At 40.2% G+C, this 14,610-nt stretch overlaps 1 protein-coding gene across 1 annotated transcript; it reads right to left on the reverse strand.

Annotated features, from left to right (window-relative positions):
• Positions 1 to 3,148: 3,148 nt before the first annotated feature.
• On the reverse strand, positions 3,149 to 9,494 carry LOC138592418 (gastrin-releasing peptide receptor-like). The gene is made up of 4 exons (XM_069663227.1): positions 9,187 to 9,494; positions 4,826 to 5,177; positions 3,857 to 3,970; positions 3,149 to 3,430 (listed from the first exon to the last, which is right to left on the reverse strand). Exons 1-4 carry the CDS (start codon positions 9,492 to 9,494, stop codon positions 3,149 to 3,151), a joined length of 1,056 nt encoding a protein of 351 aa, XP_069519328.1.
• Between the last annotated feature and the right edge of the window lie 5,116 nt (positions 9,495 to 14,610).

Genomic DNA, 14,610 nt, shown 5'->3' on the forward strand with positions numbered 1-14,610 from the left:
CAGCCTTCCAGAGAATGAGCCGGACCATGAAGACGACATGGTAAGTAGATGCTTGAGACCGTGCAAGTGCAGGGCAGAAATTTGGCAAAGGGTAGAAAGCACAATAATGCAAACACCTTCCAGACTGAATTATACACCCACGCATCACAACTGTGAAACACCAAATGAAGACATTGTGTGGCGATACAGTGACTGTAAATCTAGCATGTGCAAGTGCAGAATAATCATGTCAAGTGAACACAGCGGTGCAGAAACCATCTGGTGTTTACACAACAGGACTAAGACTGTTAACATAAACAGAGTACAAAGATGCAACCCTGCACTGTAATGTAGAAAATGATAAAGTGCACTCTATTGTAATGCCTGTTATATTGATTTTCATGATGTGTTTTCTATAGGAAACACAAATCAATGGTAAATGATGTTACTCATGGGGACTTAGTGTCTGTTTAATTTCCTCACTCCAGCTGAAAGAGAAATAAACACACATCTTTCATTAATTTACAAATAGGTTTTTATTTGTATAAATGCGTTTACATTCACTGTTCATTTTTACAGTGTACAACACAGCTCAATAGACATTCTGTAACCAGAGGACAGCTAACATCTAAAATACGTCTCTGTAGATACACTTAACATTTCACAACTATCACAGCATCCGACACTTGAAAATACATTAACACAAGAAACAGGGTGCAGGCAGAATATTAACCTTCAATATTCAAAAGAATTTTCTCAATTAAAAACAGATATCACACATTGGAGCACACTGAAAGAACTGTTAACCTTTGGCAAAAGCACATCATGCTATTTATGATAAATGTGAATTTCTGTCATTTTATTTCACAGAAAACACGCCTTGAATCACAAAGGAGCCCTTCTCTTGTTTCCAAACTGGTGACCCACCATGTTTTCCAAAGACAAACTCTACTCTACTTTGAAATGTGTCTTTTTATTTCTGTAAATACTGTGACATCCCATAATGCTTTTGCTGAATCTACAGGCATGTGACTCTGGTGACAAAGTCCTGCTCTTTGTACATTCCTATTACAATCATCTGCAAAAAGGTTGCCTGCAAGTCCAACATATCCAGGCAGCAATACAAGTACAATCAACAAATACTTAGGAAATTAAATTCATGTCATATTATTGAGAAGTAAACAAAATGTTTGTCTGTGAAGGTTCTCAGTCATCCAGCTCATGGTCATTCAAAGCTTAATCCAAAAGGCAACTGGACTTCATCCGAAAGGCGTCTTCAGTTCTAAACTGAATTACACATTGATTGATTACACATCTACTAGCATACTAATGACCTACAGAAGCTTATATTTCGAGCTCCGTCCACCAGTCAGTTTACAAGTGAAGAAGCCTTTCAGATGAGAGGTGAAACGTCTTCAAGAACTTCAACCAAGTCCAGCTGCCTTTTTAAGCTTCGAGTAAACGAAATGTAAACTTAATTATATTGTTTTATTTGCATACATGTAGCCATGTCTGGATTAAGATGAAGTTTGCAAGGTCACGACTCAGAAGCTAAGACACTGTTCTGATATCTTTTTTCAAATAATGCTCACAAAATGAAGCAGCTGCTAAAAATATTACTAAAAGGTATTTTACAAACTTCTTTGACCATTCATTTTATAAGATGCAGCAAGTGCATCAACAGAAGAGCAATGCATTGATGGGACATGCTGTAAGTGACAAAACAAGTCACTGAGAGACCGGCGGTGGGAAACAAGGGTCTGACTATTCCTTCAACCAAGGCAGTAACTCATTCGTCTAACATAGCAACCCACTGGATCTGATACTGGCTTGGCTGGACTATATTGTAGTGATGATGCTATTATTTTTTTTTTTTATTATAAAGATTTTTTTTTTGGCCTTTCATGCCTTTATTGAGAGAGGACAGTGGATAGTGTTGGAAACAGGGGAAGAGAGTCGGGGATGACACGTGGCAAGGGGCAGAGGGTGGGAGTTGAGCCCGGGGCCGCCGCATCGAGGACTATAGCCTCTGTATATGGCCGGCGATTTAACCGCTGAGCTAAACCGGGGCCGCTATTACTGTTTATACACCCCATGTTATTTAGTATGTTAGTCATGTGGATTAATTACAGTATAAATCCTTAACAGTTTTGTTAATGTTACCTTGCCACCGGAACAAGCAAGTTGTTGTAGTTTCCAGGTCTGGGTTGTTGTTCAGTCTTTGTTGTTGTGATCGCTCACCTGCTCTGGAGTAGACTTGAAGCGTTCGTCTACACTGGAGTCAGAGCGTTCCTCAGGGTGTTTAAATGTCAATGCTGCCATCTTCATTAAAAAATGAAGATAAAAGTTACATCCCGTGTCGAGAGTAGTCCTTCCTCCTGAAAGTAAACATCTGACTGTCCCTGTGTAGTCGAAGCTAACAATATCTTCTGAGGGTAGTAAATAGCACCGCAAGGTTAACAACATGTTGCTACCTCATCTGTACATCCTGCCAAAGCGCTACTAATGAACTCTCTACAGAGATAAGCGAGATGTCTCACTCGTTATCTTCTATAATTAATTAAATAAGAAATGACAGGGTTTGACTCAGAAAGTTAATTTATACTTCTTTAAAACAAGCTAGCTCTGTTTGTTTTTTTAGTACAAACAACCGCAGTCAGCTACCACCAAAAATAGAATCTCATCCCCATGGAAACAATTTGTAATAGCTGTAATTAGCTTAGTTGACTGTTTAGCTTTGATTACTTAACAACCCTTCCGTCCTTTCCAGCTCCACCCTCTAATCAAAATATGCTAACTTCTATCATAATGTCAAACTTTGGCCTCAAAAGGGAAGTTCACAAATCAAAGGGTGATGTCCCAACAGCTACATCCACTTCGTATGTGCAGTCTACGGGTTTTATACGTGAGTTACTGCCTTGGTGTAATAAATATATATGGCTACTTGCTTCCCACCACCAGCCTCTCTGTTACCAGCTTGTTATTGCCGAGACTTCTGCAAGGATACAAGCACAGACTGATTTCATTTCTCACTAGTGTTAATTCTGACCTTAACCCTGCGCCCTACTTTTTTTCTTGGAAACTGAAATTACAAGAAAGGTGTGAAAAACACAGATGCACACGGATATATATGCTCCTTTTCATACACGACACTCACCATCAGCTTCTCTTACACACAATCCTCCTGATATACCCGTCTGCCATTCATCACACTCACACTCGCCATGGAGTGATTCGTGCTGCGAACGGAGGTCACGCGGGTGTTGTAATGAGTCGGGCTCTGTGAGGAGCGTTTGATGATCATGCGACAGCAACAACACAGCTGCTGGTTGAACTGCTTCTGGAAGCTCCTGCTCAGCAGGTAGAGGGCGAACGGGTTGATGCAGGAGTTGGTGAAGGCCAGGATACGAGCTACCACGCTGCACACAAAGTGAACCAGGGAAGTGTCCACCTGAAGGACAAGGGCGAGGGTTCAGGAAGCATTGAATAGAAGATGGAGACAAATAGAGGTGTGCATATATTAGGGATGTCATCATTTGGATGTGAATGCTCTCTAATTTTTTATTTTTCATCTATAAAGCCTTCTATTAAAACACAAACCCAGAATTATGCAAAATAAACCACTGAGAAATAGAAGGCCCATTTTCTGTCTAAAGCCCTCTCATTTATTTTATCAGACACTGCAGACCAGCATTTAATTAGTCTTAACCTCATTCTATTATTCACACTACCACCAGCTTTTCTAAGGAAATCATGCAAAATATTCTGGTGAAATAGGCACTTATATTTCCCAATGCAAAAGCCTCCTGTTTGACTCTCTGACAAATAAAAAAAACAAGCGTTTCATTAGGAGTACAGAGAGGTGCCCTTTGTCTACCTGGGAGTAGTGATAGGAGCGGTACAAGTAGATGACGTGACTGGGGAGCCAGCATAATGCAAAGAGACCGACAAACACCAGCACTGTCTTGGCCAAGCGCTTCCTTGATTCAACCTGTTAGTACAAAGAAAACATCAAAACCAAAGAGCACTGCAGTTTTATAACAGACTTTAAAGATTTAATCTTGAACATGTTCATTTAGATAAATGTCTGTGAAGTCACTATCAACCGCTGAATGAGGTAACACGCTGGTGATTGAGCCTATGGCCCAATGATGAAAGACAGAAAAAAAATTTCAAGCGGCGCCCAGTCAGTGACGCGTTTTCCATCAGCCAGCAGTGGTTGGTCTTACCAGAGAGGGTAGGCAGAGCTAAGCGGCTGCTTTTCCGGTCTCTGCAAGTGTTGCGAGTAAACAGTAATCTACTATGGCTGAACAAACAGAGAAAAGATCAATGACTACAGATAAAACTTAAAAAATAAGTGGAAATCCAAAGAAAAAGAAACTAATTCGATGCTCGGATGAAGGCAAACAGTCTAAAAAGGAAAGCGACCGTCAGCAAGGAAAATCAAGAGTTACAACCGGAGCCAAACGTGGACGTCTGGATATGTGGGAAGAGTGCCCACAGTAGTACTGTTTATCACCTGTAGGGGCCGCCAAAGAGAACAAAACTGAAATCTTCGAGATTATATCTCTATAACACATGCAAAAAATGAATTGTGAATTATATTTCTGCCACAGGTGCATTAAGTATTCATATCTTCTTCAAATTGAAATATAGAAAACATCAAACACAAGATGGGAAAATAACTGGCAGACTCATGTATGAATGTAACAAAAATTGTTATTAGATAAAACAGAACAAATTTAAAGAGAATATTTAAGGGACTTTATTTTAACTGATGGTTGGGGGAAGTCGTGGGTACACATGACCTCAGTACATCACAAAAAATAACAGTTCTATCACTGACCTGTTGCCTCGCATGCACGTTTCCCTCCACAGGCAGGTTCGAGGCGCTCCTCATCAGGGTCCGAGCGATGAAGGTGTAGTAGATTGATATGACCAGCAGGGGAATGACGTAGAAGATAAGGAAGGAGGCCATGGAGTGGATCTTAGGGTGCAGATCTCCAGCGTGGGGATAAGGGGCGCAAGTGACGAAGCTCTCATTTGTGGAGGTGATGTTGAAGGTGTGGAGGTCAGAGAAGATGGCCTCGGGGATAGCCAGGACCAGGGAGAAGAGCCAGATGAGCGCCGCCCGCAGGACGATGCTGGTAGTGCTGTTTGATGTTTGGATGTCCAAGGGCTTCACAATGGCTCTGTACCTGATCGATAGACAACATAACTGTCAAATAACCAATAATAGCTCACAAGCTAAAATAAGCAGGTCATCTGTGTTTATAAATGTTAACAATGCGCCATTCTGCAGTTCTTTTTTAAAGGAAGTGTAATGCTACAGGAGGAAAGACACCAGTCAATCTAGTAACTCAAACGTTGCCTTATCTGATCTGTTAACCATGAGGAGTAAAAGCATCAGCCCTATCTACTAGATAAACTCAACCTTGTGATGAATATGAAAATTTGAAGGAGGTTATGATTAGTAATATCTCTGAACAGGTTTAACTCTGGTACAAGGACAAGTTATACAAAAGGTAGTCGACTGCATTTACTCCACCAATTTCCCTTAATATTACAACTAATTACAATCTTGTTTTCCCAGGGTCCTCCACTTGTCTGTGCTGAAGGCAGCAGTTTGAAAAACACCTCTCAAAAATAGCACTCAAGGCAAGTATAATTAATTACATGTTCTGCTCAATTGAAATCATTACCTCAAAAAAAATAAATTATCTGATAGCATTGTGGGTTTAGCAGCTCGGCAGCCAAGAGAAGGGTGTTTTTTCGTGGAACTAAACTGCACAACACAAAAACTAATTTCTGTGCCGGAACCTCTCCCTCTATTTCTCAGCACTGTTCGTGCAGAGTGACAAAGTACGTTATTATATATAACAAACAAACACGCAGACTGATTTTTAGTTTGATATGTGAAGGCCCATGGTGTTACATTCATGAACGATCCAAATCTTTTCGACGCTCCTTTGGTGCAGAAAAAGGTTAAGTAGACGTACTTGAAGTAGTTGCATTTTGTGCCCGAATTTTATTGCCTTTAATCCACTCCCTTCCCCCAAGAGTCACTGAGCAACTCCATCCTCACACACCAATCCAAACCTGGTCCACTTTAATGAATTATTTAACAAAAACAGAATGAATTCAGCTACCCCACTCTATACCGTGTGTTTTGTGAAATGTTCCCTGTCTACACTAAAATACATGTTTTTAAATAATATATTTTTAGCTTTATTGGACGTTACAAGTTAAAGGTAGACAGGAAATGCAATGTGAAGAAGAAGAACGGTTAACATGTTGCAATAGGCCTGGGTTGATTTAACCCTTCTCCCTACGGTAAAGACTCAACCTTTAAAGCGACCCGCTCTAGCTGGGGTCAACCTCAGCACCTTATAAAAATATATATTTTTTGTACAGTGTTATTGTTAATTAAATTATGTCTGCCACCAAAAAATTGGTAAACATTAGAAATTTTTTGTTTCCACTGGCGACCATTAATCTTAGCTGATCAACGTGATGTGTGGAGTTCCTCAGGGTTCAATTCTCGGGCCACTTTAGTTTTACCTGTACATGCTTCCTCTGGTTCAGATCACAACAGACAATGATATGGCTTATCACGGCAACGTAGATGACACTCAGATTTACTCAGCTCTTTCCCCAAATGACTATGGTCCCTTGTATTCTCTCTAATCATCTCTAATCAAGTATGCAATTCAGTTAAACTCCTTCTATTTAACAAAGACAAGACAGAAATCATATTTTACAACAACATGGAAAGTTCTTTCTCAGCTTGATTCCAGAGCTTTAAAGACATAAAAAAGTTAGAATAGACTCATATCTGAGCTTCAGCAGCAACATCAAGTCCATAACTAAACATACATTTGATCATCACAAACAAAAAGCCAGAATCAAAGGTCTCATGTCCAGACAAGAATTTAAGAAACACACTCATGCCTTTGTTCACAGCAGGTTGGACTACTGTTTCCTGTCTGTTCTCCCCAAACAGCAATCTGCAAGCATTTTAAGTGTTAAATTAATTTTTAATCTCATTTTTAACAATTAAACAACAACAATTTACTTATATCTAAATTAATGTTTCTGTGCTTTTCATGGCTCATTTATTTTAAATGTCTAAGGCTCGTCTTTGCAAGTAAAACACTTTGAATCGCTTCTTTGTTTGAAAAATACAATATAAATGAAGTTGCCTTGCTTTATTTAAGAGATTTCCACAAAACATATCTATAATTCAGCCTTGTTGGAGGAACAGGCAGCAAGCAAGCCATCCTCGGTTCTCGACCACATTCGTTTTTTTAATTTGTTCTGAATACCGACCACGTATTCCTCTATGATCCTGCTCAGTATGCTGCCAAATGATGCAGCATCGCAAAGACATTAAATGAGACAAGTGTTGAAGGTTCGGTGCTTGTGGGCTCCCAACAGACATCAGGAGTTTGATGGGTCTGATGTCACTTGACTCTCCAGCAGTAATCTCACCTCTGATGCTTCAACCTTCCCACGTGTTGGCCACCTTTATACAAGCAATTACAAGGATTGATTTCCAATAAAACACAGAGAAGAACCGAATAAATTTCAACCTCCGAGCCTTGTAGCTCACTCCGCCTACTCTCATTATTTAACAATGTGGGTTTAGCAGTAACTAGGCAACTTCTGGCTTAAATACAGAATACAGACATATGGAAATAACATCCATTGTGAATACAAAGACATGCGATTAACATTATTATCTGTTTTAGCCCTAAAGTCATTCAGGGAAGACAAGAAAGCAGAGGTTAAACATGAGGTTAGGTCATTATTGACTGCTGTAGTATAAACACTGTTTATCATATGTAACCCTGGGCCTCTCACAATGAATACAATTTAAAACATAATTAAATCTCTTTATCCAGAAAGCTGAATACTAGCAATACTAACATTCATTTGGAGTGAGCTTTGTTATCCTGGCCAGCAACTAGCAATACAACACAAAACCTTTTACCCTCCATGATGTTTAAAGGGACACCTGATGACATCATCACAGAGCCACAGAAGAAGCTGTGTTCATACGTTGAGCGGGACGCTTCATGTCAAGTAAACTGCTGCAAGCTTCTTTATGTAAACATAAAGCTCCAGCCTCAGCTGGCTAACAAACCCAGCTAGTCAAAGTCATAAATTAACGGCCAGATTGGAGATCGGAGGAGGATGCTGTCCATGTTGAAAAGCATCCTAAACAGCATCTTCTACTCTCTCAAAGACATGCCGGTTGAGCGGAGGAGCTTCTGCAACAAAGACTTGTACCTCCAAGCTGTTCCACTGAGCGTCACAGAAGATCACATCAGTGGACTTAAAGGGATGCTGAGGCTAACTGGACTCCTTACTAACACGTGCATTATCTGTAACTTCTGGCACAGTTCAGATCAGTTTGAGATTACGGTTACATTCATTTTGTTCAGAGTCATACAATTTGCAAATTTTTTTTACTTTATGTTAGTACTTGTGTTTGACATTTAATACCATTTACTATTCTTTATATATATGTTGTTTACACAGCTGATATAAACACTAATCAATTACCATAAAACTGTTTGGAACTGCACATTTACACTACAAATTATTATTCTAAGTTACAATGAAATGAACAGCCTATATTGACATAAAGCTTAATTTTAAAATAGCTGGTGCTGTAAAAAGAACCAGACTCATATTTGTAAAAGCGCTATTACAGTAAGTATGAGAATAGGACATGTTACAGGGGTGACTGAGGTAGCCTTATCCAGGTTTGTTTCTGTCAGGTTTTAAAGGATGCTTGCTCAAAACCCTGCAGTGCAAGTGCACACAAACATTAAAGACCCACAACCACACCAACCACACTGGCAACCAACGCTTTGATATGCATTTTTATCTAGACTATAAAAATAGTCACCTCGATGTAATTTTGCAGCAGAAGTTGAAATACTGATGGTTTCACACGTGTCACCAGCCTTGAACAGAACCTCACTCTCGTCGTGCGTAATGCAGCCCCGATCAATACACGGTTACATTTTTGCTTTCCGTTATGATAAAACATACACTTTTAACACAGCCTGTAACATATATTTATAACGACAAACACAAGATGACATGTGGAATCTGTCTGCAATATAAAGATCATTTTAAAGTTGTACTGATTATAGGGTAAATAAGATGATTCTAACAATCAAATCCGTAGCCTACCTGTCAGCAGAGAGGGCTGTGAGAGTGAACACAGACACCCCAACAGAAGTGAGCTGAATTAAGGGGATGACTTTACAGCCCACTCTCCCGAACAGCCACTCTTCTGACAGGTAGCGGCTCGCGTCCACCGGAGCGCAGGTCACCAGCAGTACAACGTCCCCCAGAGCCAGACTCGACATGAACAGATTCGGCACATTGCGGATGGATTTGGCAGAACAGAAAGTCTTAATGAGCGTGATGTTGCCTATAAGTCCAAACACGCTGATTACACCGTAAACTGAAGCGATGGCCACGCCGGTGAGCCACATCGTCCGTGCCGAGCTTTGGAGAGCTGTGACGCTGCGCGACGCGTTTGGGCACAACTGCTCCATCTCTCTCCCCGTTATACCAGCCGACAACTACACAGATATTATTCTATTTCATATGAGATAAAAGTCACAAAAAAGGACAGGTCGTTTGGGGGTTTTAGAGAGAAGCCTAAGCGTGGGTGGTCACAATTTTGGGGCTCAACTTGACAGTTGTGTGCACGTCCTCTTATAATAAACGATAAACGGGCTGAAAGCCAGCTCAATAAAAACAATCAATATGTGTGGCTGAGGTTTTGAATGAAGGAGAAAAAATAAAGAAATTATAATAAGGCATGATAGCAAGTGCTTCTTTTTAACATGATCTCAAATTGGCTCAATAATCCTGGTAAAAATAGTTTTTAGCTAAATGTTAGTCTTTGTTTTGGCTCTGTATGGTAGGATTTAATGCCTTTTCTAACAATAAAATAACTACAATATTCTTTGTTTCTCTTCTGTGGTAAACCTTTGACTTCAATATACAGTAGGCCTGTCTAAAACCACACATTTTCCACTGGTATGAAATGATTTTAAAGAGATTGCCATTTAACGAGTGGTAAGCATGCTGTCAGTCAAATAATGTGAAGTGTATACACAGATGCTCTTCTGGATATTAATTGCAGTGCAATTGTTTTAAGTTATTTTACATTCTGCTCCATTTTGACCTTTCGGCCTTCATGCAACTTTCACAGCATTGTATTTCTTTCAAGGACAGAGGTGAGTTGAGAAAGTACGCTGCTTTAACGATCTGTAGGCCACATTATTGAAGCAAAACAAAACAATTTGAGCTTTTTTGTCCAAATAAATCTCAAAGGAATTGATGCACACACTGAGTGTGTGAAATTGAGTGAATCATTACCTGCCTTCACTTTATAACTCTGCTGTCCATTTCTAAAGATTTTGTAATTTTTATATTGAGTGTTTTTTGCGTCATGCTGGAAGCCTTTTACAGTTTGTGCTTTTTCCTGAATATGCATGATTTTAAGCTGCCATTAGAAATGAGTTATGAGTAAATATAGACATGTTTTCAATTGAAAATAAATTATTACAGGATTATTACAGACTGCCCTCTACAAAATTCAATTTTGGACAAGATTAAGTCTAGTCATGCTAAACCCTGGCCTCTAAGACTGTACTGAGGTACAGCAGTGCTTTTAGCTAAATTGCAATATCCATATGCTAACATGCTACCATTGACAAGAATAACATGCTGATGTTTAGCAGTATCATGTTCACCACATTCATCATCTTAGTCATGCATGCTAGCGAACTACTATTTGCTAATGAGCACTAAGTACAGCTGAGGCTGATGGGAAAGTCATTAGTTTTCCAAAATACTTCCTAAAGAAATATATTGGACTGACTATAAACGATGTTGCTTAGGGACCTGTAAAACCAGGTTGTTAGATAATATGTTTCGTTGCTTTCAGTTTTCAGTTGTCATTTCCTGTTTAATTTTATTTTATCACCTTTCCTCATTCCTCACCCTTCACTTCCTGTTCTTGTTTGTTCCCGCCAATGTGATTATGTTATGTGCCCCACCCTGATAGCTCTCACCCCTGCCTGATTTGCCTCAGCATTGCCCAATCTGACAAGCCTAGGGCAGTGTTTATTGTTTTGTATTGTCTCTGCGCATCACAGTATAGCTTTGAGAAGGCAACTGCAAAGACTACAGACCCAGAGGGTAAACAGGCCATATGCAACATGAGCAATGTTGGCCAACGTCTTGTCACCCTCAATCTTTACACTTAAAAGGGTCCTCAAAACAAAATTAAGTTACCTGACGTTGGTTATGATAGCTAGTTAGCCGGCTAGCTACCTGTTGCTATGCGACAGGAGCAGCGTTTGGTGAGGCAAGGGTAAGGGCGGGAACAGCTGGTGAAGTAAACGGTAGACCAGACCGTCTCATTTCAGTTCGGCAACGGCGGTCTACACAGGCTACAAATAACTCATAGCCTCCGTAGCCTGCGTCCTTCAAAGGATGCAGCCCCTGAAGTGAGACACAGCAGTGAATCTGACCATTCGTAATTTCACCACTTCCTGATTGATCGCCAACTAAAAAAAACAACAACTGATAGTGAAAATCTGAAGGGACATTGGGCCACATTTAAAGTTAACAACATATTTCATGACTCATTAGCTAAAAGCAGCTAACATAATACTTCACTTATGTTTTAGCAAACAACAGTTAGACAGTGTTACATGATACATGAAGAAAGGCCTAGCTTAATACCTTGCTGACAGCCCTGTTAGCTAGGAATTTATGCTTCTCCTTTTTCACATACTGTATTTTGGCAAGTTAATTTGATAGCATAGCCTACCTAGTTAGCAAGCTAACACACGAACACTACAGTAGCTACGGCAATGTTAGCTCCTAGCTAACATTGCCTACTGTAGGGTTACCAGTTACTAACATTGCTTATGCTTTATGCTTTACTATTGTGTGTGTAACACTGTTGAACAGTCATGTTAGCAAGGAAGTGTTATGTTAACTGATGTCTAAGTGTAGCTAATGAATCAAAGTTTGCTGTTTTAACTTGAAGTATGGCCCAATGTCCATCAGATTTAAACCATTGTCTTTTCAGTCATTTAAACTCATTTGAACTTTCATCCTATGGCTATGAGATGTGGTGTTTTCAAGACTGTTCGAATATACCAGGTCTCCCGGTTGCGCAACGTCTGCGCAACAGGGGTTCCTGTTGACAGTGATACCTCTATGGACCCTCAGACTCCTCAGGATAATGGAACTACATAAGTATCAGAGATGAAGAATGGCTAACAGGCTTTCAGCAGGCACTCCAGAAGCAAAGTGTCCCATGAAAGACCTCTTTCAGGTGGTACATTGAAATGTTTCTTCAAAGAAATCCCTGATACAAACACAGAAGCAGTGATGCCTTGTAATCCAGCAGGGTGTAATTTACCACAGAGAAAGAACACCTCTAATCTCTGTTTATCTCTGGTTTGTCAAAAGCTGCCAGGCAATTTATGTGCTTTGATTGGATGAGATAGCAAATCAAAGATGTCCCGGGGTCCAGATTCAATACGTGGAGGCGAGGCAGGACTTCCAGGAGCCATGATATAAAATTAAAGCTTTAAGAAGAGGAGAGGTAGGCGATTAGGGACGGATTGTACATATTTATAGACCAGTGCATAGGTGGAAAAGAGAGTGATAAATGCAAACGAACAATCATTTTTTCATTATTTCACCCCATGTAAAAGGGCTTCTTGCTTTGTTGAAAAATAATAAAGGAAATTACTCATGAACAAAGGGAAAAGGTCGCAAAATGTTAGGTAAATGTCAAGACAAAGCTGTGACGCTCTCACTATGATCAGACCCTTGCTTCCTAATTTTCACAGCGGAAATAGGAGGTTCGATTATCTTCCAGTTCTATTGCCTGCCTGTGATTTGGTACAGTAAGCCACTCAAGGTGATTTAAAAACTTGTGAACTTGCACAGACAATTGCAGCCTATACAACAATTTCACTGACAAAGAAAGTGGCAGGTTTCAGAGTAAACCTTATAACCATCAGAGAAATGAAAAGGTGAGTGATGGGAGAAAACCTTTTCAGCCTTCAGCCTTGACTGTCCTATAATTTATCGTTTCGTCTTTCTCCTCACACATCAGTCAGTGACAGCACACATGGAAACACTGACGGCAGATGTGTTGGATCGAGAAACAACAGACGCTTCTTTTGCTAAATCACTTCATCATGCTCATTCGCATGTCCATAAATGATGACCTCTGCAATCAGTTCTATTTCGCATGTTATATGGAGGAGTTGGAGGTGTTCCAACGTGCTATTATCTGATAGTGGTTCCTGTTACCACATTCTGGGGCAGAGAATCGTGACAGCACGAGCAATAGCAACTCTCTCACAGCTCACAGGTAAAAACAGATATGCTATCTTTCCTTCTTTCAGTATTATTCTTGTGAAGGCTATTTTTTCCTGCATTGATCAGCTGTTCCCTCCAGGTACACCATCTTCCTCCCACAGTCCAAAGACATGCTCGGTGGTTCTTTGGTGACTCTAAATTACCCGTATTGAATAACGGAAGACTATAGCGCTTTTCTAGTCTTCCGACCACTCAAAGCGCTTTTACAATACATGTCACATGTCACTGCAATTTCCACTCAGGATCCATGCAACCGGGAGCAATTGGGGTTCAGTCATCTGTGTCTTGCCCAAGGATACTTCAACATTTAACTGTAGCAGGGATCGAACCCCAACTTTCCCGACTGAGAGAAGACCGACTCTACCACTGAGCCACAGCTGCCCCAACAGTTAACTGGCGATCAGTGCTGGGTGTACCCCACCTCTCTCCCAATGACAGCTGGGATTGGCTCCAGCCCCGTGTGACCCTGATGAGGATAAACAGGATAAGCGATGGATGGATCACAGCCTGTATTTTTAGCTTTGATTGTATAAAAATGACCCAAAACAATGATGATCCTATGAGTTCCTTAAGCTTATTATAAAGATTTGGCAAAGCAAAGTTTACTTGAGCAGAAGAAAGGAGGCAGAAGTTCTAATCAGGTCGCAGTTGACCTTTTCCTTTAAGCATTTCTTTTTTCAAACCACAACACTAATTTTTATGCAGACTATAACCTAAGTATTGGTATTGCAGAAGGAGATAGAAGTTTGTTGAATATTAGTCACTTCCACTGGGCGGCGCTGTAATACAACACAACACAGTTAAACCTAATCAATGTTGAGCCAAAGGCAAAGTAACAGACACGATGTTATTGGTGTGTTTAGTCACGCACAAGCAAACATTTAAAGATTTTAGAGAACATACATTAAATAAGTTCCTAAAACCTCCTGAAATGCCTCTTTCATTGTTTGCTGTGTGTGTGTGCATGTGTGTGTGTGAGAACCACCCCAGGTGATATCCCAAGTGCTCGTCAAACCAGTCTGACAGGAAAAAAACGCTTCTCTTGTTCCAACAGCACACATCAGTTTTTAGCTGCACCACCCACACACTGAGACTCTTTAGTTTTGCCGATCCTCTTACGCCCCTCGTCTTTCGGTTTACTGCAACATTAAGCTGATTGTTAAACGATAGGCTACATGTTTTAGT

The sequence above is a fragment of the Semicossyphus pulcher genome, unplaced genomic scaffold (genome assembly GCF_022749685.1).
Source record: "Semicossyphus pulcher isolate SPU_LCO1_2020_fin unplaced genomic scaffold, fSemPul1.0.p SCAF_1, whole genome shotgun sequence".
NCBI lineage: Eukaryota > Metazoa > Chordata > Actinopteri > Labriformes > Labridae > Semicossyphus > Semicossyphus pulcher.